Here is a 24,272-nt window from a genome sequence, read left to right on the forward strand (position 1 = left end):
AACTGAGACTTTAACTCTTTCCAGCAAGTCACTGTGTACCTTTGAACAAGTTATTTAGACCCCTAAGAAAGAGGTTACACAAGAGCAGAGGTAAAAAAGTGTAGGGCATGTGGGGCAAATTGGGGCTATATGTTTGTTTTAATCTGGTAAGCAAAATAGTGTAATATATTTTGAATTCATATGACTTTTGCCAGTTTTCTTCAGACTCCACCCCTTCTTATTTGGTTTAAGCTGACACTCAAATGAGGACCTGGAGGTTCTTTTGAAGTCATGAGGAAAGGGACTTTGGGAAACAGACAGGACTTCCTTAAAAGTCTGTCTCCCTACCCTACAGTATTTGCTACACTGAATAGTTATGAGAAGGACACAGCGGTGTTTGGGCTTAAGTTCTAACTTTTACTTAACTAGTCCTTTAAGCCCAAAGAAAGGCCAAAGAGCAGGATAAAAACAGAAATTTTCCCTTGCACGTGGCATCACTGTAAATAATTTGTTGTTGTTCTTTTTTTAATATGGGATATAGAAATCACTCTTGCATAATATAGTCACATTTCACATATGCCAAAAATATAGCCCGTTAGAGGAGCAAAAAGAGCAGGTAAGTGAAAGTCTCCAGAAAAGAAAGTTCTAAGCACATTCAACATGTTTATGTAAGTATTTGTTATTGTTCTTTTTCAATTTCTTTATGGATTTAATTAGAACACGTTAATTTAGGAACAGGTCACCTTTCAAGTAATAATTTCAGCATACATTATTTTCTCCTAGCCAAAGGGAAAAAATAAAACGTAGTTAAAACCTGTTCACCTCAGTTAGTGGTCCCTTTTGTATGTGTCTGTGGGGGGATGAAATGCATTTGGCTGACTACACATCCTAGTAATGTTAGTAATGTCAGGTTTATTTTCTACTAGATTGCCACCGATGAAGACAGTGGAATCCTCCTGTATAAGGGTGACAAAGACCATATCGCAGTTGAACTCTACCGGGGGCGTGTTCGGGCCAGCTACGACACAGGCTCTCACCCGGCTTCTGCCATTTACAGGTGAAGATCTCTCAGTTACTGGTAAAGGTGAAAAACATTGTTTAATGAAGAACTGCTTCTCTGTTGTTTTGTGACGGGGAGGGGAGGGAATAATTTGGCTACATCAGGCTTCATGATAAGGATATTGGTTAGGGGCCCAGCAAGATCAGGTGGCATAGTCAAATTGGATAATTTGAGAGATTTATTAGGGGATGATTTACAGACGTGGCAGAGGTAGTACAATGACCTGGGGTTAGAAGTAAGGGATGCACTTCCTACCCCTATGCCTGAAGGATTGCGGGGAGGAAACAGTTATAGAAATGCATACTCTGAAAAGGCTTTGTGGATAGGCCTGCCTGGCAAGAGCTGAGACTTTCCACCCAACCTTACTCTCCTTCCTCCCCAAAATCTACCTGTGCTCCCTATTGGACAAACCAGATGCCAGAAAAAAAGGATTCTACTGATTCCAGTAATGCAGCTTGCACTCAAGCTTCTCAGGGCTCAGAACAGGGAGAAGGGCAGAGGGGAGCTGGAGAGAAACAAATGCAAGCTACCCAGCACTGCGAGTAACTTCAACTTACCATGCACACAACACACGTGTATTGAGCACCTGCTGTGGGCCAGACACCATTCTTAGCTTTACAGAACAAAGGCCCTGCTCTTTTGGATGTTACACATAATAAGCAAATGGACTCACACCATATTGTCCTAGGTCATCTTGATCGTTCATTTTAGAAGTTTCCTATTGTGTTATATTGATGATATATTGAAGATGTGAAAGGAGGGTATTTATGGAGCATAAATTTTGGTGCTTTTTGCTTCAGATTAACCATCAGAGCCTCTCTGTTGGGTCTCAACACCAATTGTCTGTGCTCCTGCAATAAGTTTCTTAGTTAATTTCTTCACATGTAGAAATAATGGCCACTCTTGAGACGGGGTCACAAACTCATATGCAGTCAGTTTTTCCAGGCAGATAACAAGAGAATTCAGTAGTTCAAGTGCAAGAAAAGAATATGCTCTCACCTTTTTATTATTTAAGAGATCTAACTTTTTAGATAACTCTGTTACAAATAGCCTTCATGCTGGCAATATAACAGGAGTAATTGAGACTGCAATGAACTAAAAGCAAATCTTGTCAAAGCAGAACTGGATGTACTCAGTTGTCCCTGAAAGCTGTCGTGTGAAAATAAAGGCCCAAGGATTGCCAGAACTCTTGACTTTTTAAGGAAAGGCAGAAATCTTTTTTTAAAATATTTTTAAGGTAAAGTTTTCTCTCCTTTAAATATCAGTTTGCATTTGTTTTAACATCATCTATGACAAAATGCGTTGTAGACCAAATACACCTGAAAACGAGTAAGTGTGTGTTGAATGGGACATAAAGTAGAGATCCTGACCTCCATGTCATTGAGACTATTCTTGTATATATCAATGTGCCTTAAATATTATTATTTTTTATTTAATATTATCTTTACCTATTATCTGATCCTTCATAGTAGTTCCGGGAAAGTAGGTGCCAATTGTAGCCATGAATGGAATTCACGAAGTCCTTTTGGTGATGAGCTAACCCACTTGGAATATCTGGAGCCTGGAAACAAACACGTAATGGTTGGTTTCCAAATGAAATGCAATAGTTATTTCATCTCCAAATGGTCATGAATTAATGTCAACATTTTAGATATTACTAGGCTTTAAATTATATAACCCCAGTGTGTTTTAGCTCATAAAAGATTTCAAAAATTTGCAGTTTTTTGTCTTTTTATTTTTTTATTTGTTTTATTTTATGAAATTAAGCAGCATGAAGTTCTTAGAAACTATAGTGAAGGTTCTTGAGTTGATTTATTAAAACTAGAATTCACATAAAATATAATAAAAATGTTTCTAGATAAGTTGTAGAAACCCAAGTGCATATATCCAAATGAGGACTTCCTATAAAGAGCTTTGTTTGAGTTTATATTTTCGCCTAACAAACCCTGTAACATTTACAAAAAGAATATCATGTTGCATACTCTTCATTAGGAAGCAAAAGTCCTTGTTCCTGCTGGCAGATCATCTAATAAAGATATATAGAGCGAGGACTGGAGAAAACATGGATTTCAATTAATTCTTGCCTTTTACTTTATGACGCACCAATCAAGAAAAGCTATTACATTATTTTTTAGTGAAAGAAAAAAAGCAACAATTACCTAGAATTCAGATACATAGATACGTATATTATATATTAGATTAATTTAGATTAATTATATAGTACATACTATATTGTGAAAATTAATAATTAATATGTCAAAAAATAGGAAAGGAGGAAAGAAGGAAGCAAGGAAGGAAGGAAATGAGGAAGGTCTCTGTATGATATTGAAAGACTTCCAATTATATTGCTCAGTTAAAAAGAACAAAAGTAAGATGTAACAGTATCAAAGGAGGGAAAACAAACTTATGTATTTGTGTTTCTATGATTTGCATAAGAAACCTAGACATAAAGAGGAAGGAGGAGGTAGAAACAATGCTTGTGCATGAATGCCTTTTAATATTATTTTGATTTTTGAACCATTTGAATGTCATTATTACTCAGAATAAAATTGAAGTAATAGAAAAGAGCAAGGGCTCTAAAAGTAGTCTGCCTTGATTCAAGTTTCAACTCTATGGCAAATTGTATCATCTATGGGCCTTATCTGCTAAATAGGGATAATAAATAACATTGCCATCTTCGTGGGATTGTGGTAAGAATTTTATAATTTGATACATGTAAAACATTCGGAGCAATGCATGGCAGGTAGTAAACAATGACAGAGGTTCATATTTCAAATTCAGAATGTCCAAAACTGAGTTTATTTCATGTGTTTCAACCAAATCTGTGTTCCCATTGCATTCCTTATTTTACTAAAAAGCATCACCTGCTTCTCGTGCATCACAATTTCATTTCCTTTACCTTACATTTTTAATTTATCCCAAGCCTTAACTCTGCTCTGGCTGAGTTTCTGGCCTTTATCCAAAGGCCAGAAAATGCCAAGGTCTTTGTCTTTGCTCGGGCCCTAATTGGAGTGTGAAATCTTTGAAAGGTGCTACTGCTCCATCATTATAGTAAAATTCATCAATTAATATGGTTGCGATCAGCTTTCCCATAAGTTACTTAGTAAATATTTTGTTTGGTTGAATTAAATTGTCTATTCTTGATTGGATTTCCTTTATCATTATTAAAAGTACTCCACACTGATGTTTTAAAAGAAGGTATCGTATGTATTCTTATTTCAGATAATTTGTTAAGTTCAGTTTCATTGCCAAGATTTTATGTTATATAAAATTTATTTTGGTAAAACATTGTTTTCTAAATTATGCATTATTTAATGTGCTATTGGAACATGCACATGAAAATAATTTTGTATATCAGTTATATCTTTTCAATTGCTTGGTTAATTTCAATATTGGGGCAAATGGATCATATTTTAGTAAAATAAAATTTGGTAGAATTAGGTAGAAGTAAATATACATTAAGTTATTGTTTCTATAGGATATTTTGGGTTTAAAGAAATTCATTTTAGATGTCAATTATTGTTTCAAATAAATCAGTAGGCGGACAGTTATTTCATGGAATTATATCTAGGCTTATAATCTGCAGCCCTTCAAAGTGATTTCTTTTAATCTAGTTAAGAAGAAACTGTCTTAGAAAGTTATTAATGAACAATACAGACTTCTTTCTTTAGATTCAAGTTAATGTTATTTTCCAAACCAGACAGTTTCTTTGGAAACATAGTCAACTACTATTTAAAAATTAGGACAGCAGTTAACACAACTTTAAGTGGGTTCAAGATAACCCAAAAGGTAGTAATTATTAGTAGGAATAAAGTAGCATGCACATTTTCTCATTGTATTTCCTACATCCTGAGAGAAGATTGTGGCTTCTTGTAGACCTGCTGATAAAAGCACCTGGCATCTAGGCAGTGGTGTAGAACAGTTGTTTGTCAAATAGCATGCCTCGGAATCTCCTGAAAGGTACATTACAACACACATTGCTGGACACCACCAGTAGTTACTGACTCAGTAGGTCAAAAATTTGCAAGTTCCCTAATGAATTGCTCAAATATTTTCCTTCTACAAAAGTTATTTATGAAAAAGATATACTTCTTTCTTTAGATTCAAATTAATGTCGTTTTCCAAGCCAGATAGCGTCTTTGGAAACAGTCAACTACTATTGAAAAATGAGGAAATCAGATGAACCACCTTACTAGTGTATAGGACTATACCATGCATCAATCAGTTTCCATATTTAGGGGACTTTTCAGGGGTCTTTCTGCTGCCTGCTGGTAGATTTGGTTGGCTATATAGCTGCTGGATTGTGCAACTTACTCACTTACTTTTTTTTTTAAATTTATCATTATACAATGTAATTGATTTTCATGGCCCTTTACCCGGACTTACATTTAAAAAAAAAAAGAAAAGAAAGAAGAAACTCAACAGAGACAATTTCTGAGGCATTCAGTCTTATTGGGGAAGCAAATAGTAGACAGAATCTGTATGGTCTTATTTCCAAGATAAACATTCAGCCATTCTTGATATGCCATGGGGAAAAGTACCACCATTTACCAGCTTTATAACCTTGGACAAATTGCTTCACCTCTGTGCCTCAGTTTCCCCATCTCAACAGTTGGAATTATGTCTGATTTTCACGTATGGTTGTGAGACTTGGAAGTAATGAATGTAAAGCCCTGGCCTAGTGTTTGGCACAGGGTTGGCTCGCAGTAACTGGGAATGCTGGTGGTTTATGGGTACTCCTCATGCACAGATATCCAGATACCAAAGAATGAATACCCCCGTGAGCACTTTACTGCCTCACATTCGACTCTACAGTATGTTGACGTGTGGAGTTCCCTTTCTATTTTATTGAATTTTATTTAAATTAATCTTCAAAATATGACTATATTGTACAATGATGAATATGCTAGTAATCCTGATTTGAGCATCACATATCGCACACAGGTATTGAAATATCTGTGCCCCACAGATACATATCATCAATTATATTTCAGTAAAAAATACTCTTCCAAAGTACTGATTGAGATATAACATTACTTGATTAACTACTTTACAAAACTTCTGGAACACTCTTATGCATATACATAAATATCTTTAATTTCATTTGGCTTCCTCTTCCTTTTGATTTGAAGAGATAGGTAGGGGCATTTTTTATTATCATCCCCCCTTCACAGATGAAGTATCTTCAGCCCAGAGATAACAAAATGAGATGACCAGTTGACTTTGTTTGGTTTCGGATTCCTATTTCACTGCATGGGATATGTCACCAGATAATTTAAAAATTTTAAGGCACAAAGCTGAAGCTCCCATAAGCAAATATGAACTGTTTATCTTTATTAAACTACTGAAATACCTTAGGATGTATGGTTCAGCTAGAAATATAAAAATGGCATTGTGAATGTGCCCTGCATAAGTAGAGTGGAAAAAGAAAATCAGAGACATTTTAGAGCCCCTCTTTTCTTTTAAGCCCCAAAATGTTTAAACTATTTTTCTGTAGCAAACCACAGACATAGTCGGGTAACTGCTTTGTTTTCATATATCTATTTATAGTCTAGAAATTCAAGAAAACCAAGGCTCAGGTAATAGATGAGCATAGTAAAACTAACATAATAATGGTAATGAATGCAATTTATGTTCCCAGTGGAAAAGCTCAAAGTTAAGTGGTTCACGTGCTACTTTTGTAAGTCATCGAATTTATAGTCCCGTAGGGAGTGGTGAACTAGAGTTTATCAATACTTATCAGAACCCATAAGGATGTTATATAGTACAAGTGGGTATGTAGGAAATGACTGTGGTAGACTGCAAAATCAATGATTTTGTGAAAGTAGAATCTGAACCCAGTTTTTAAATTCTCATAATTTATGTGCATTCTCATAACCTTCAAATTCCCATTATAATAGTATGGCGTATTTTTTGACCATTCAATGAGTTTTAGTAAATGCACCAAGTTGTGTTATCAACATATAAGATATTTTCTATAAAACTTGATGCCTGGGCTATTTGAGAGAGAAATCATGTATTAAAGGCTCGTTAGTGGTGAGAACACATGCCATTTGTATAGGACTAGGTACTCTTTTTGATTGTAAAAGTGGTGCATAGTCTTGGTAGAGTGCTGCGCTGGCAGCGCGGCGACGCTCCCGCCGCGGGTTCGGATCCTATATAGGACTGACCGGTGCACTCACTGGCTGAGTGCTGGTCACGAAAAAACGACAAAAAATAAAATAAAATAAAATAAAAAATAAAAAAAATAAAAAAATAAAAAAATAAAAAAATAAAAAAAAAAAAAAGTGGTGCATAGTAATTAAGGGCATATACACCAGAGCCGAGCAGCCTGGCTTCAAGTCTGTTAAGTCACTATTTGGTTGTGCTTTCTTGGGTACCATAAATGCCCAACTCTTGTTGTAAGGCATAAATGAGCGAATACATGTAAAAGTTCTTAGAACAGTACCTGACCCATAGTATGTGTTATATAATTCCTTGCTCTTATTATTTACATTGCTCTGATGAGAAAGAAAAGGTAGAGAAAATTTTCCTAAGGTCATACTAACCTAAGATCACATATCTAATGAGAGCAAGGACAAGCTGAGCAAGACTTCTCTTGCAGCATTATCCTTCATGATACTGCCAATGAAAATTCCAATTTTATTTTTTTTACATAAAATGAATCTTTCAGAGATCCTGTCTAAATATGCTTGAAGCCTATTGATTATCTTATAACTATAATTTACCCAGTATTAAAAGGAAAACTATATATGTTATTTCTAATACATTTCCTTTGTATTTACTTAACATGTATTTTTTGAGCACCTACAATTTATCAGATACATTGCTGAATACATTAAGGAATACAGAAATAAATAATACATTATCACTACTTTAGTGTAGCTTACCATTAGCAGAAATAAGGACATACTCAAAAAAAAATGGAATAAATGAGAGAATAAAGGAGCAGAACGTAAGGTGAGTTGATGATGAAACTACTTATCTCCAGCTTCCCAGCTGAAACACTGCATTAGGGTGCATAAAACTTTAAAGGTCTTAAGCCATCCAATTATATTGCATCAAACACCATCACTGACAGTGACATGCCTGCATTGATTGTCTAAGACCAATATGTGACGAAGAACCCATTCCTCAGTACATATGGGTCCTTCCTTTGCAATTTTAACGGGAAAGGGGGCTTATTATTAATATTTAAAATCCAGTTAAGGTCAATGTCCATAGAATATCCATATAAAACCACTTAGAGGGTTGTAAACGACCACATAGGAAAAAGCAATTGGCTTCTACCCTCTCTATGTATATCTGTATTTTAATATTTTACTTTAAAACTTTTAGTAACTTGAACAAGATATGCCCCAAAGAAGCTATTATTTTTCTGCCAGTCTTTAACATTATCTTATAATTAATATTAAAAATAAAGCTAAATTAAATTGTTCCCTAAAGAAGAATCTGCAATAGTATTACATTACTTATGTAATGATGATACCCCTGGTGGTGGTGGTGCTGATGGTGGTGCTAATAACTAACATTTAACTGCTTACACTATGCATTTCTTAGAAAATCACTTTATATAGACCTCAAATTATCCATAGAAGGGAGAAATATTTATTGGCATTTACTAAGAGAAAACTGAAGTGTATTAGTAATCAAGTAACTTATCTAAGGCCAAACATCTAAAAAACGCAGGACCAGGATTCAAGTCCAGGATTATTCAGCTTGAAATCTATATGTTTAACCACTAGCTGATATTACTACTCAGAATAGCACCTTAGAAGAGAATCATAGTGAAGATCACTAACAGTTGGTATGCAACTTTATTTAGAAAGTAATTTTCTAGTCTATTGTTTCGTCTGCTGACATTAATGGTGTTAAGTGTTGGGATAGTTAAATGTGTAGAAGGCAAAACTATTGACTGACACATATAATAATGTTTATTTTTGAAAGTTAATGTCTGAGACAGGCTATCAGAGATCCCTGCACACATGAACTTTGCAGAGCACTTAAGCCAAGAGAACTTCAGATACTTTCACATTTCTGTTGAATGGCTCATATTGCTCTCAAATCAAAAAACTTTTTATTCTCTGTCAGCAAATAATGGCATATGATTAGACTCCAGTGGTGAGAACCATGCAGAAACGTTAATACATTTTTCTGTCATTTTCCAGGCTTGACCTTTTTGCAAATTTAAATATCAGTGCCTGGAATTTTAAGCAATAATCTCATGCAGGGAGTATTGGGCATTTACGTGTAGGAATAGTTTTTAACATATGCTTTCATATTTCCATTTTTTTAACCTTTTTTCCAGTCAATATCCCAGTATGTTACGTCTTTAATATTCATTGATATTAAATTTTTGACCCCAACTTCCATTATGCTATACTTTGCCTCGTGAGAGGTGAGTACATCCCTGACACTGCACCCTGGACTAGTTCCTGCTTTCTTCTTTGGTCTTATTTCATTGTTCTGTTTTCTTTTTTGCCCACTTTAACACCAGAGTTAAATTTGGAACCAAACTTCAAAGCCATATTCGTATAGCACCTGTTTACCAATTGCACCCAACTTCATCTTATTTTCAATCCTCGTCTTCCATTTACCTAGGTTTCTTAATCTTTTTGTTTTTATCCATTTTATGAATTTCTATAAGACTTTTCAAGGTTTTTAGAAGGTGGCAGTAATAATTGTGAGATCAGGCTCTTTAAATATATAGAAAAGAAACTGGAGAACCACTGTCATGGCTAGACTCCCTAGATATGAATATTTTTCTTATTTAATCTGTTATTCCCACCACTCCACTGAGCACAGACTTCTTCACAGTAATATCACTTGATGGGTAGCTCCCTGAAAAATGCACAGAAAATAAGAGTATATTATCGATTAACAAATTTCAAAACATGGAAAGATCTCACTAAGTTGGTACTTCTTGTATTTGTGTGGATGTTTGATTCTAATAAATCCTAATGTACAGTGTTATGAGAGCAGAAGCCACTGTTCCCTGAATGCCAGTGTCTTTAGAGTGCATTTGGAATAGGCTCAGGTTCCTTGTATTTTTAATACTATTTGGAGTAACAGGCAGTATCTTAGTAATTGGAACTTTCATGGCATTTTAAAGCAAATATGTACATTATCTTTTGTAATTTCTACATATTGAGAGAATGTGGCTGGATAATAAAATATACTCATTTCCACTTCTCACCAGGGGAGAACAACCTTATTTTGTATCCAGTTCCTGAGAAGTTAAAATTGACTGTTTCTCCTTGAAAATATTCTTTTTCTTTTTTTAATCAACTACTGGTCTTCATCTTCATTAAAGTTATGTAGAAGTGTTTTTCCCCAAGGAGCACTTATTGCAGTTTATATTTTAACCCTGCTTCTTTAATGCAAAGAAAATGGAAGGAGCAGCTAAGTTTTGGGGGGGGGGGGTTGTTTTTTGTTTTTTTCGTTGCAGTGTGGAGACGATCAATGATGGAAACTTCCACATTGTGGAACTGCTTGCCCTGGATCAGAGTCTCTCCTTGTCTGTGGATGGAGGGAGCCCCAAAATCATCACCAACTTGTCAAAGCAGTCCACATTGAATTTTGACTCCCCACTCTACGTAGGAGGTAAGGGTTCTTCCAAATTCGGTGGGTCCCCAAACACTGTGATTCTCATCATAGACTAATTTTGAAATTATTGATGCCTGGCACCATGGTCATTGGCCAATAGTGATCAGTCATTGAAAGATGGACAGCAAGAATAGAACAGAGAGAGCTCTCTATGGGTGTTAAAGGACCATTTTGTAATCTCTGGTCTGTGTCTAATTAAATGTGTCCTTGGGATTGAAAAGGACACTAATTAATATTTCTTTTGTGTCTATCAATTGCTACATGGTGTACAAATCCTATATTTGATCTGGTCTATAGAAAAATAAAGTTGGTTGTAGGTCAAATCAGACAATGAAGAAAGTGTTGAAACAAGCTCGATGCAAACTGGGGAGTGGATGGCCCCACCCCAGCTCCCTTATGGAGGTAAACCCGACCAGCTCAGTCAAATGTTACCATGCTGGAGTTTCTGCACTACCAGTTGCTCATTCATCTAGGTTATAGGATAATTAACAGTAAAGTTCAATGAATGAATGAATGAATGAATGAAGAAATTAAGTGTATAGATTGTAACAGGGCAACAGGAAGTAGTTCTGGACAAGAGAGAAGATGGTAAAGGTAGGTTAGGGCTTGGCATGACAGAGTGAAGACTCTGGGCTTTATTTCTAAGCAACAAGAAGGCAAATGAGGAAACAGGGAAGGAACAGAAGTGTGAGCGAGGTTCTGAAGGAACCCAGAGCTGAGGACCCACCGCAGAGAGAGAGCTCTCAAACTGTAAGCATAGAATTTCCGGATTCAGACAAAGGAACAAGAAAGCAGATGATTTTGAATTGAAATGCATTGAAATAAATTACATTGAATTGAGTTGAATTGACTGATAAAATTAACTCATTTTACAGATAAATAGACTAAAACTTCTGAAAAGGTCAATTTATCTGATGTCTTCACCATGACAGTATTTTCATGAAGTTCACATCATTTCCTAAGGAATCTCAGGATGCAACACATCTATCTTTACCCCTCAAAGTCTTCTCTGAAAGCATTTCTTTTTTTATTTTTTTTTTTTTTGTCATTTTTGTGACTGGCCGCACCGCGCTCAGCCAGTGAGCGCACCGGCCATCCTTATATAGGATCCGAACCCGCGGCGGGAGCACTACTGCGCTCCCAGCGCCGCACTCTCCCGAGTGCGCCACGGGGTCGGCCCTGAAAGCATTTCTTAGAAGTGTTCTGTAAGTCAAGAGCAATTTCAGTAATTTCAGTAGTAGAAAATCTTAACTTGATAAAATTTGATTTTGGGGGGTTTTTTTAGAAACAGTTCAAAATCTTTGGTTCAATTCTATAAATATTTATTTAGCACCTGCCACATGCTGGGAACTACATACAGAATACAAAGTTGAAACAAAATATATAGCCTCTCTTCTGCTCCCAGGGAAGTGGGAAATGCAGTCGTATCTTCAAGTAACTGTAATGCATTGGCATTAAAGTATACTATATTAAGCCTGTTAGGCAAGATGACTGATCTAATTGTTTCATGAGAATCACAACTATGAGACTCATTAAAAAACAAAAGCTTTCCATTCTTCAATGTACTCCAGTTAATAGGGTTGCTTTGGGATGGTTGAAGCACGTCACAAATGTACCTGTGATTTGAGAGACAAGAAATTATATTTATGGAGCACATACTATGTGCCCAACACAATGCTTCTTTTACCATCCTAATCCTCAGAGCCTTAAGAAGTAGCAATTATCTTCTATAATCTATAGTTCCTGAGGGACAGCCTCAAGGACCTTATGTAACTTGTCCAAGTTCACAAAGCTATTGCATGGCAGACACCACATTTAAGTCCAAGTCTGTCTGACTCCAAAGTCACTTGCATCACCACTTCTTAACGTAAAACAGAAAGGGAAATAATCTAAGTTTTGTGGCTTTTTGTGGTTTATTTCTGGACTTGTCCTTTGCTTGATTTTATCATGCTTTCATTAGAAATCATTTCAGTAAATCTTTTAAAACACCCTTAGAATATGGTGCATAAGAATTTTTTTTTTTTTTAAGTACGAATGGGATTGCTTAGGTCAGAACATTTTTTTAAAAAGGGGAAAAAAACATTTTAAACTCCAAAATGAAAAGCACTAATCCTTCCGAGGGTGAAGGGCCTGGAAGAATCCAGACAGCAGCTCTGAAAGTCACCCAGGCCTGAAGGTAACTACTTCTACCCCAGTGCCACTGCCTGCAAACATACTGCGCCCACTTCCTTCCAGCTCAGAGTGCAGTCTCAAGGGGGATTTGGATTTAAAAACATACAAGGTACCCACAATACCACAGTCTCGAATGCTGTATGGCAAAGGCATGAGAAGCTGAGTTAGCAAAGGAGAGTGAGGTAAACAAGTCTAAAAACAGGGACACTTCTCAAAGAGGACTTCCTGAAGGTGACGTGTCCTGTCCCTCAGTGCCTTGCAGAAGTATTCCCTGACAAAATAGAGAAGAAGCTTAACCTAACTTAGGTTATCAATTCTCCATGATAGAGGTTTTAATTAACATAAACAATTTAATCTTTATATTTTTCTGTATAACAGTCCAACCAGAACACTCATTATGTAACAAGGCAAAAAAAAAAAGAAAAGAAAAAAGTAAGACCCACGCTTAGATATCCCTGCATATATCACAAATCCCTCAGTTTTGATAGTTGGTTCCTTTACCGTCGTTTTGAAGCATGCAGAGCCTTTCAGGGACTGGAAGGAACACACTTGCTAATTGTTTCTCCCTGTTGTGGAACTCTGCCAATCTGTATTCAGTCTTGACATGTGCACGTATGTGCAATATACCACCATCAAAATGAGCTATTAAAAATATCTTTGGAAAAAGTCCATTTTTAACCTAGGAAGAAAGGAACATAAATGTGTGGACACCGAAGTCCACATGTTTGTGGTGGATGGAGATGATTAAATTAGAAAGTCTTACTCCAGAGCAAGGAATTCCTGTCACTAGTTCTCTCCTGGAAATGCTGAATTTCATTCTTTTGATGCTGCTCTGCAAAGCCACCCAGTTTCCAGAGCCAGAGGGACGTAGACTGTAAGCCCGTATACATGGATCTTCAAAGCCAAGACACCTATATACCTGTCAGGGTGTGACCGTGGACCACCCAAATGAGAATCACCTGAGCTGTATGTTTGCACTGAGATTTCTGCACCTCTCCCCCTCCCTACTGGATCAGAATCTCAGGGTGGGAGAGAGTGGGGCCTGGGAAGCTGCCTTCTGAACACGCACTACTGGTGGTTCTTATATATGACAAGCTTGGGAAGCTCTGCTCTGCCCATCTACGGTGTTATAGATGAGAAAATTAAACACAAGAGGAGGTCTGGCCCCAGAATAGACTTGATCTCTAGCCTAGTGGTTTCATACACCTAGCTGTCTGACTTCGGTGCCTGCTAAGACTCAAATAGGGCTCCTTGGAATGGGTAAGGGGACTGTGGCACAAGACAGGGCACAAAAGAGCGCAGTAGTTCTTGGTCTTTTTAATCAACAGCCCCTCTGGAGAGGAAGAGCCTGTATCTTCCCCAGCCTAGAACCTCCAGCCAGTAGCTCAGAGTCCAGGCAGAGCTAGGACATGAGCCCTGGTGGGAAAAGTCAGCTGGTCTGGAGGCCTCTGACTCCCTCCCCTTACCCCACAGTGACCTGGATGGCTGCCGTACGGAGGACACTGGCCAGGAAATATTTCAGGGTCTGGCTTAGGCCATGGAAAGATTCCTCAGGTTTGCCAAAATGAGGACTAATGTATGACTGTCACTAGTAAAATGCGTGTATACAAAAATGGCAAATACTCTGTTTTTGAAGGAATTTCTTTTGTAGTCCTTATTTCTTAAAATATAAGGGCTTCACGCTCAATTGGCAAGAGAAAGAAATGATGTGAATGAGGTGCTGTCCTGATAAAGATCAGGGGAGAGTTGCTCAGGCACCGATGTCCTCGACTGTGCTCAGGAATACTGCCAGGGGTGAGCTGGAGTAGTGGCCGGCTTTGAGTTTGGCAGGGTTGGGGTGAATGGCCACCCCAGCTCTCACCCTCTAAAACTTGGTGGACCAGACGCTGACTCCAGGATTGAGAAGGCTCATCTCATCAGTCTGATTCTAACCAGAGCTTGCTGAGTGAAACTGAGCATGTCCATGGAATTGAAGAACCCTCTGGGCCCTGGCCCATTCATCTTTAAGATAAGGGGTGGAATTGGCCAGGGGATTTCAACTTGAACTTTGTGGAGCTCTGAGCTTCCAGGGGGAAGAATGGGTATCTAGAGGGGATTGGGGGTAGGAGGGGAATAGAGAGGAGGGAGCATTAATGTCTCCCCTCCCCTAACCTCGCCTTTAAGTATAGCAGCTCTGCTTTTAGGTTCTATGTAGAGTTTTGTTTGAAACAAACATAAAATTAAAGATCGACCACCAATGAACTAGGTTCTTTATTCTAGCTGTGCATTAGAATTGCCTGGAGCATCTTCCAAAAACAAAAACAAAAACACACATCTCTTCTCCAGGCCCCCCCGACCCTGCCCGAATATCCTGATTTAGTAGGCTTGGGGTGAGGTTCCAAGTATCACAATTTCTGGCTGAGGAGCCCCCAAAGAGCCTGACTGTGACCTGGCTCCCCTCTCCAGGCATGCCCGGCAAGAACAACGTGGCCGCTCTGCGCCAGGCCCCTGGGCAGAATGGCACCAGCTTCCATGGCTGCATCCGGAACCTTTACATCAACAGCGAGCTGCAGGACTTCCGCAAGGTGCCCATGCAAACAGGCATCCTGCCAGGCTGCGAGCCATGCCACAAGAAGGTGTGTGCCCACGGCACCTGCCAGCCTGGCAGCCAGTCGGGCTTCACCTGTGACTGCGAGGAAGGATGGACGGGGCCCCTCTGTGACCAGCGGACCAATGACCCCTGTCTTGGAAATAAGTAAGTTTGGGCTGCTTGGTAGTAGAACCCACACCTAAACCCTCAGAGCAAAATGGAAGGAAGAGAGGAAGGACGGGAGGGAGGGAGCTCAGCCCATTCGCACTCTGTCCCTCATATCTGTCCACTCATTCTGCATTCCTGTCTTCCCTCCATCCATTCTTACCTCCTCTGCTGAATGCATTTCCGCCCCTGACTTCCCTTCCTCTGCCCCTGCAGATGTGTCCATGGCACCTGCTTGCCCATCAACGCCTTCTCCTACAGCTGTAAGTGCCTGGAGGGCCATGGAGGCGTCCTGTGCGACGAGGAGGAGGATCTGTTCAACCCCTGCCAGGCTATCAAGTGTAAGCACGGGAAGTGCAGGCTCTCTGGACTCGGGCAGCCCTACTGTGAATGCAGCAGCGGATACACGGGGGACGGCTGCGACCGAGGTGAGCCAGCTGCCTGCTCACAGCAAAGCAAGAATGGGCACTGTCTTTGAAAAGAGAGTGAGAAAGCGTGAAAGAAACAGAAGGGAGGAAGTGATAGGAGAGAACAACAGCTCTTTGCACTACTTGCAGCGTTGCTGTTGATTTATTTCAAGTGTTATGAAGGCACCAGATGTGAAATGTTCTAAACCTCCACTGCGAGTTTTTACACAGCCTTCAGATGTCTTCTCACAACTGAATTTGCCATGAAAACACTCCTTTTTACCTTATGTAGAAACACATTTACTTTACCCACCTCTTACCTTTACCTGTTGTTCTCATCCATATCCAGTCATCCCTTGGTATCTGCAGGGGAGTTGGTTCTAGGACCCCTACAGGTACCAAAATCCACAGATGCTCTAGTCTCCTATACAAAACAGCATAGTATTTGCATATAACCTACACACATCCTCCCGTACTTTAAAGCATCTCTAGATTTCTTCTAGGACCTGATACAATGCCTGCACCTCACTTTGTCTGCATGGATACAACGTAGTACTTGACATGCTGCAAATTCAAGTATTGCTTTTTGGAACTTTATGGAATTTTTTTTATTTCTGAATATGTTCTATCAGTGGTTGGTTGGTTGAATCCACGGATGCGGGCTTCAAGAATACAGAGGGCTGACTGTGTATCATTAATTTGTCTTCTGGTACAGAGAAGGTAGAACTCATAATTTTGCTCCAGTTTTAGTACAAAATTACCTTTGACCTTAGAATCGACTGATTTATCACAGTAAATTATGCAAGTGAGAAGCGTCGAAGCGCGCTGACTTTTTAGCCCGTCTTCCACCTCCTTTGTCCCTGTGATCAGAACGCGCCTTGTCCCCAGCTGGCACGGACGTTGTTTTGTGTATCCGAGGGATGAGACAGGAGGAACGTGCCCATGGAAGCTTTTAGCAGATGTCTCTTTTTTGAACTACTTCATACTGGGGTAATTTATGACGTTAGTGGAATGTTACTTGTATTAAGTAACAGATTGGATAATATGAAACTCTAGGTCTAATAAATTAAATTACATACTCTCTGAAACTGTTCCCTATGGTAAACAAAACCAGCTGTTAGGAGTGTAAAAACAGAAGATGTGTATTTTTTTTTCCTTTTTTTTTTTTTTTTGCAATAAAGGAAAAGATTTAGGAATCCAATTTTCTTGTCAGTGCAATAGCATTGTATTTATAGTCTACATATAAAGCATTCACTTTGCTGAAAATAAAGGCCCAAAAGAAGTATTTCTCAAAGCACAGCAGGAGATGCCACCAGCCAGTAATATGTAATGTAAGCATAACACTAAAAATAGCAGTTACCCAGGAGAAGTAAAGACAGCACCTCCTGAACTGAGTTGTGGATTCAGTCACTCTGCATGATTTACAGTGACTGTCCTTAAAACGCTTGTGTTTTTTGTTCTTTTCTAGAAATCTCTTGTCGAGGGGAACGGATAAGAGATTATTACCAAAAGCAGCAGGGCTATGCTGCTTGCCAAACAACCAAGAAGGTCTCCCGCCTGGAATGCAGAGGTGGCTGTGCGGGAGGCCAGTGCTGTGGACCTCTGAGGAGCAAGCGACGGAAATACTCCTTTGAATGCACGGACGGGTCTTCTTTTGTGGACGAGGTCGAGAAGGTGGTGAAGTGTGGCTGTGCGAGGTGCGCGTCCTAAGCACGTCCCTGGCAGCGTTTGTCTCTGGAAAATGTTGTGTACTTCTTCACCTATGTTGGACAAATTCATGCTTCATAGTGGAAATATTTGAAATATATTGTAAGATACAGAACAGACTTATTTTTATTATGAGAATAAAAGACATTTTTTTTTCTGCATTTGGGAAAAAAAAAAAAATGCTTGAACTAAAGCTTCCCCGACGCTGGAGAAGTATGAAGAAAGATATACCTAGAGGCATTAGAACCACGATGGGAACCATTGCAACTCAGAGCCATCGTGGGAACATGCTGAAGATTAGCAGAAGCACAAATGCAAAGGACAGATGAGCTACTGTGCACTGGCGTGAGATTGCCCAGAGCATAACTGTGTGCCCTTTGTCACATCCATGCAGTTCACTAGGCCACACCCAGCACCTGCGTGTGAAGGATGATGCAAGGCAGGGGAATGGAACTCAAGAATTCATAGATAGAACAAAGGGGTGTGAGATATTTTGTGCAAAATACAGTGTCCTGAAGATCTGGGTTCCATTCATGAACAAACACGGGAGTGCTAAAATACATTTTATCTTCTTTTTCAATGTCAGCATGTCAGCAGAAGCAGCACACAAAAGTGTTTATCTACCATTTTCCAGTATTATTTTTTTGTAATATAAATGATAAAGGAGATGATAAAGAACCAATAGATTATTGATAAATAAATTAGTAATAATATGAATTTTTTGTTTCTATGAGTTCTAAACAGCCCTATACAGTATTCAGTTTCAATGAGAAATATTTATTGTATCAAAGTACATTGTACTTAACATGTTAGGCCACCCTTTTGCTGTTTCTCGATGCTTTAATATATATTAATTTATAATTCTCCTGATATTTTTGTACTTTTTTCAAACTTAAAATCAGGATTTTCTTTCTTTTTTTTTTTTTTTTTTGGCAATAGTACTAACTTAGGGTGTTATCTTGGGATAAATATGTGTTGGTCTGTTTGTTTACCTTGACATCTGACCACTGGTGTCACTGACCTACTGGCCTTATTCAGGACACCTGAAGAGAGTATACAAAGTCCAAGAGGAAAATGCAAATCTGTATGTGAGATGGTTGTTGTAGAGAAAGAAGGGCCCCTCTGCAACTTGTAATTAGAGAAAAGAAATGGCGTGTAGCAATCGCCACTAGAAGGTAGACCCTTTACAAATTAATATTTCCTTGACTCTTTTTTTGCTCTTTTGTTGGGGATGGGTGGGGAGAAAAAAGACTGTCATGTCAAGAACTGTGATTTTTTTTCCCAAACAATAAAACTCCTTTATTACCTTAATGTTCCCATGTTAACATGTTTGCTGCTAAACTACGATGTAGAATTGATAATGATTTAGAGTGGACTGTGCTCTTCCCTCATTAAAATCCCAGGGTGCCCTGTAAAGATGCAGATGTTTCTTCCCAAAAATTTTTTTACAAAGCAAATTAGATGTACATGTATAATTCTGTGTGCTTTGTCTTTCTCCAGACTAATATCAGTTACACTACTGATGTTTGTACATTAAACAGATATTTACTTCATTAACAGCTTGGTGGTTTTCTTAGAAATTGCAGGATAGTTAGAGGTCCCTCCTTAAGAATTTGTTCACTAAAGTGATACAGAAAGAACAGGAAAGAAAACCTATCCCTGTGTGTTGCCAGAGATTGGTTTGAGATTCATATATTGTCACATCTGGTGACTTTGGAATGGCGACATAAAAGAGATGGGAGAACAGACTCTTTACTAGGAAGGAAGTACGTATTCAATTAATGTCTTTTAAAAAGCTGTAAGGTGAAGTCTAACTGAGGTGAAGTGTTTTTGTTTTGTTCTTCTTTTCTTTCCCCCTCGAGGAGAACCAGATGGAAAACAACAAAGACAGAGTGTCATTCACTGCTCTCAGGCAAGGGTTGGTAATGTCAAGGTACACCATCGAGAAGAGAGAAACCACATTGGCTGGGCAGAGTATGTATACTGTCTCACCATGATAATATTGCTTCACTTCTCTGTAGGAAAACCATGCACACATGTATACATGTGCATACACTCAAACACACACACACCTCTCTCAGCATGGTCAATCATTTATTTATTCTTGTTTAAAATGTTTTCATTTTAATTCTATAAATATTATATACCTATTGCAAAACATTTATTCCCATTGATTGCTTTTTTGCAATGGGTTTAAATCCTTCATTAAGCAAAGAAACATCTGCGAAGATGACATGCTTCAGATTTGTGTTTATAGGCATGTGTTATCTATAGAGCCACTGATTTTTGAGTGCTTGTTATATGTCAGGTACTATGCTAAAGGCTTTGTATGAAATATCCATCTCTATAAAACTATGTGATTATTGTGCTCCTTTTTTACACATGCATACAGGGCTCATAAACAGAGGGGCTGGATTCCACCTCAGGCCTTTCAGAGTCTGTGTTCTAGTAATAAAGGCAGCAGTTCAGTAACCACTATGTCTATTAGGGGACTTTTAAGGCTTGGAGTCTTATTTTCATGGCTCAGTAATTCTTCTCTATTAATGATGTATATTTAGAGCCTTTACATTTGTTGTTTCTGTTCTTTAAAAGGAAAAAGTGAGGTCCTCATAGCTTTCAGACTGTATTTTTCCTTCATCTTGCTTATAAAGGCACAATATAAAATGATGGCTGGGGATTGTTGCTGTGTGACAGGCTTTTACACATCAGCCCTTCTTTGAGAAAATCCAATAGCCAGATAATTACTAGCAATGAGATAAATTAAAGGCAATTATTCATGTTATAAAAGGTTCCTTACTAAAAGGTCCTTGGCTGTAGGATTCCTTTAAATAGGAAACTATTCTAGATCATGTCCAGCAGAATTCAGTACATTAAAACGAGAGACATTTTGCACATTTCAGAATCAAAACTATTGTGTAGAATAATGCACATTTGTAATCTGAGAAGATAAAGGGATTAAACATCCCTAACATGGTTACTTTTAAATTCTCACGATGGTGGGCACTGTCAGGAAATGCCAGGAGAGTTTGACATTTGTTTGATTTAAAATGTGTTCATTGAATAAAAACCATCTCAATCTTTGGAATTTGTTTTCACCACAGATCTCCTGAAATTATTTCTAAGCAATATAGACTAACCTTTATTTTAGAATTGCTCTGAGCATTTTCTTTTTTGGATGATTTGCTGTGTCAGCAGCAGATCTTTCCGGAGAAATGATTAAAAGACTGTTGAAATCGATTTAGGACTTAAAGATCTTGAGCTTTACAATGTCATGTGCCTCATGGAGTGACTATTATTTTAAAAGTAATGTTTGTGGGGGAAAAAAAGCTGTAAAACATATATGAGGCTTTATAGAAAGTTTTATAAAAAGTATATAAAGCTATATAAAATATATAAGCTATCTTCATTCTTAATCCTGTTTATTCAAAAGCCATTTAACAACAAATTTGTATTCCCTATCTCCTATCATGTGCAAGAAATTATGCTAAACTTCTGATATACAATTTTAGATGAAACAGACATTGCTTTGGCCATTTTAGAGCTCACACTCTTATGCAGTTGGGGTTGAAGTTGAAGTGGGTAATGGATATTATATAAATGACTAAATGAATACAAAATTTCAGATTGTAGTAAGCACCCTGAAGGAAATTATGAGATACTTGAAAAAAGTATAGCAAAAGGAGCCAATCAAATACGTATTGGGAAGTTAGAGAGTACCTCTGTGAGGCAGCGACATTTAAGTCACTTCATGAAAGATAAAGTAGGATCTAGGATGGAGGCAGAATGACATCCGAGTAGGGATTGGGGATGGGAGTTGGGTTCTTGGGGAGAGAGCAGCCTGAGTGAAGGCCTGAGGAGAGAAAGGTCCCTTGGGTGGTCATGGAAACAAAAGTGAGTATGGCCAAAGTGAGGCATACATTTATTTTATGGGTATTAAATAACAGTGGCCATTTTTAGGCTTTTTTTAACTCACACCATACAGGCCATACTTTTATTTTGAGTATATTTTTGAAGTGAGCTTTCAAAATGTCCATAATGGAAGGGTTTTTATTTTAAATTAGCAGCTAATTAGCTGTGCTTAATGTAGTTCTTCTTAGCTTCCAAATGAAGTATCTCTGAAGACATAGCAAAGATGGTTAATCATAATAGCACCAAAAATTAAGAATGTTTCCAGAATCTCAGAGCAATTTTCATGAATTGAAAGGCTGATGAAGCTGGATTAAAAGACACAACTGTTGGAAACTCATGTGCATTCCTTCCTCTCTGTTTATACCAAAACCAGAGACTCAGGAAAAGAGTCAACTGGAAACCCAACAAAAATATATATATGAATTAAAAATGTCACTTCGTGTGTGAGAGGGCTATTCCTCAAACTGCTGAGTCTTTCTTCACGTACAGGGATGCTCTAATTCTCAGAAGAAACCAAAAAAGTACAATATACACTAGGGAAGACCAGTAGTGTTGCATGGAATCTTGAGAGGTATAGTCTCTAAAAATAAACCATCGTAGATGTGGGTTGAGCCTAGAAGAGCCATGGTAGCAATATATGCTTAGAATGGTGGGAGGAGGAAAGTACTTTATCATTCAGAAAATCACAAAACATTACATTATATTGACTCACTATTAGGCTAACAAAATGGTTTGAGCAAAAAGCATGGTGGTAGAAATACACAGGCCGTATTTGGGGGCAAGGGCTGAGAAGTTTGGAATTTTTTGGTGGGCAGTAGAGGTCTGTTAAAGTTGTCTAAGTAGAAGAAGTATTTGTCCAGACCTGTGCTATGGGGATTTTAGGTGATAGCAGTATGTAAAATGAGGCAGAATGTAAAATGAGGGCCGACCCTGTGGCTCACTCGGTAGAGTGCAGCATTGGGAGCACAGCGGCGCTGCTGCCGCTGGTTCGGATCCTATATAGGGATGGCCAGTGCACTCACTGGCTGAGTGCGGTGCAGGCGACACAAAGCCAAAGGGTTGCGATCCCCTTACCAGTCACAAAAAAAAAAAGAATGTAAAATGAATAGTTCAGGTGGTCATTTCTTAAGTCTCAAAAAAGGTAAGAGCCAGAAATTAAAAGAAAAAAAAATAGACGAAAACTAAATAGCAAATGAATTAGAAGACACTGTATAGCTTCAAAAGAGATCGCAGTGGAAGAATAATAATTCATGATGATACTGGCTATGTTGGGCAATCAAGAGGGGGAAATCAAGTATAACCCCTTGTTTCGAGCTTCTGTATTTGTTTCTGCTATTTCTAAAGCACAAGAATTGAAACCCAGGTTTTGGGTGTAGCATGATGATTGCATTGACCTAGAAACGCCTTGAAGGATCACAGCGGCTGACCTGGGAGGCCCCAGCCTTCTGTCCTATGTCGAATAGAAATAATACATTCCTCTAAATCATGTCAAAAATATCTTTAATCAACTCCCACTGTAGGATAAAACCCAAAGTCTTTTGCATGGTGTCCCAGATTCCTCACAAAGTGGCCCTCTCATATCAGCCTTTAATATGTGTTCTTAAATTGAAAAATGCTAGGAAAGGATATTTTAAAGCAAATTGTGGGCTGAAATGTCTAAATTGTAGATTCATCCCCATAGAGGCAGTAGTTGAAACCAAGAAAATGGGTAAGCTAGAGATATAACAATGAACTTGACCAGAGGAATAAGACTCAACTTTTATATAATCCTCACATTTCTGGTATGAAATGATCCCAGAATAAAGAAAAAGAAAGGGGGCAGTTTTAACAGAGCAATGAAGTAGTAGCTGGATAGCCATGGGTTAGGAATAATAAGATGTCTGATAGCAAAAGCAGAAGAAAATTAAGATGACAACTGGAAAAGTTGGTGAGGTCACAGGGTTGTTGTGTCAGTAAGCATTGGTTTATCACAAGTAGCCACAACTTATGTGGAGTGAATATTTGAGGTATATCCTGGGAAGAAGACTGAGGTCCAAGCTAGAAGAGCAAGACCAAACTGGGTCATCAATTACATGGGCTAGATGGTCAATGGAAGCAAAAAGTGGAGCCCATACATAGTGGGGTTGAGAACACAGGATACTTGAGAGCAAGAAGCCACAAAATCACCCAGAGTAAAGAGAACAAAATGTATGCAGAAATTCTTTTCTAGATGAACTTCTCCATTGCCTTTGTCATCCTCCCGCAAGGGGAGAATAGAGAGCACTTACAAGGGCTTTGTCCAGAGATATAAAATTCATCTGAGTGACAGTATTGCCATCCTGCATGTGGAGCTAGCTTTGTCTTTGTGTCAGTATGTGGGTGGCTGGATTTAGATTCAAAAGAGAATCAAAGAATAAAAAAGCACATGTGCAAAACCACGAAGTGGGAGAAACAGCCACAGAAACATTTGTCTAGAAAACCGGCTATCATTAATCTTACTATCCCTTCTTGTAGTGGTTAGAATTATTTTCATTGTTTTCTTCAGATAGATAGTGGCAGAGAGATTAAGTGACTTGCCCAAGGTCACACAATCCAGCTCTCCTGTTTCCAACCATAATGCAATATTGATTTCACTGGAATTAATAGGAAAACTCTGTGAAAGGCCCCATGAGGTGATGCTAGAGGTATAGGTATTTTTCAAGGGGAGTTATTTTGATTT

At 38.3% G+C, this 24,272-nt stretch overlaps 1 protein-coding gene across 4 annotated transcripts in view; it reads left to right on the top strand.

Moving 5' to 3' along the window:
- Positions 1–17,668, top strand: part of SLIT2 (slit guidance ligand 2) — a 361,007-nt gene extending 343,339 nt beyond the window's left edge. For all 4 annotated transcript variants that reach the window (XM_063107731.1, XM_063107732.1, XM_063107729.1 and 1 more), the window contains 5 exons: positions 906–1,036; positions 10,488–10,642; positions 15,263–15,551; positions 15,768–15,979; positions 17,427–17,668. In XM_063107731.1, coding sequence (XP_062963801.1) covers positions 906–1,036; positions 10,488–10,642; positions 15,263–15,551; positions 15,768–15,979; positions 17,427–17,668 — 1,029 coding nt within the window. The remainder of the gene's footprint in view (positions 1–905; positions 1,037–10,487; positions 10,643–15,262; positions 15,552–15,767; positions 15,980–17,426) is intronic.
- The last annotated feature ends 6,604 nt before the right edge of the window (positions 17,669–24,272 follow it).

This window comes from Cynocephalus volans, chromosome 9 (assembly GCF_027409185.1).
Source record: "Cynocephalus volans isolate mCynVol1 chromosome 9, mCynVol1.pri, whole genome shotgun sequence".
Classification (NCBI taxonomy): Eukaryota; Metazoa; Chordata; class Mammalia; order Dermoptera; family Cynocephalidae; genus Cynocephalus; species Cynocephalus volans.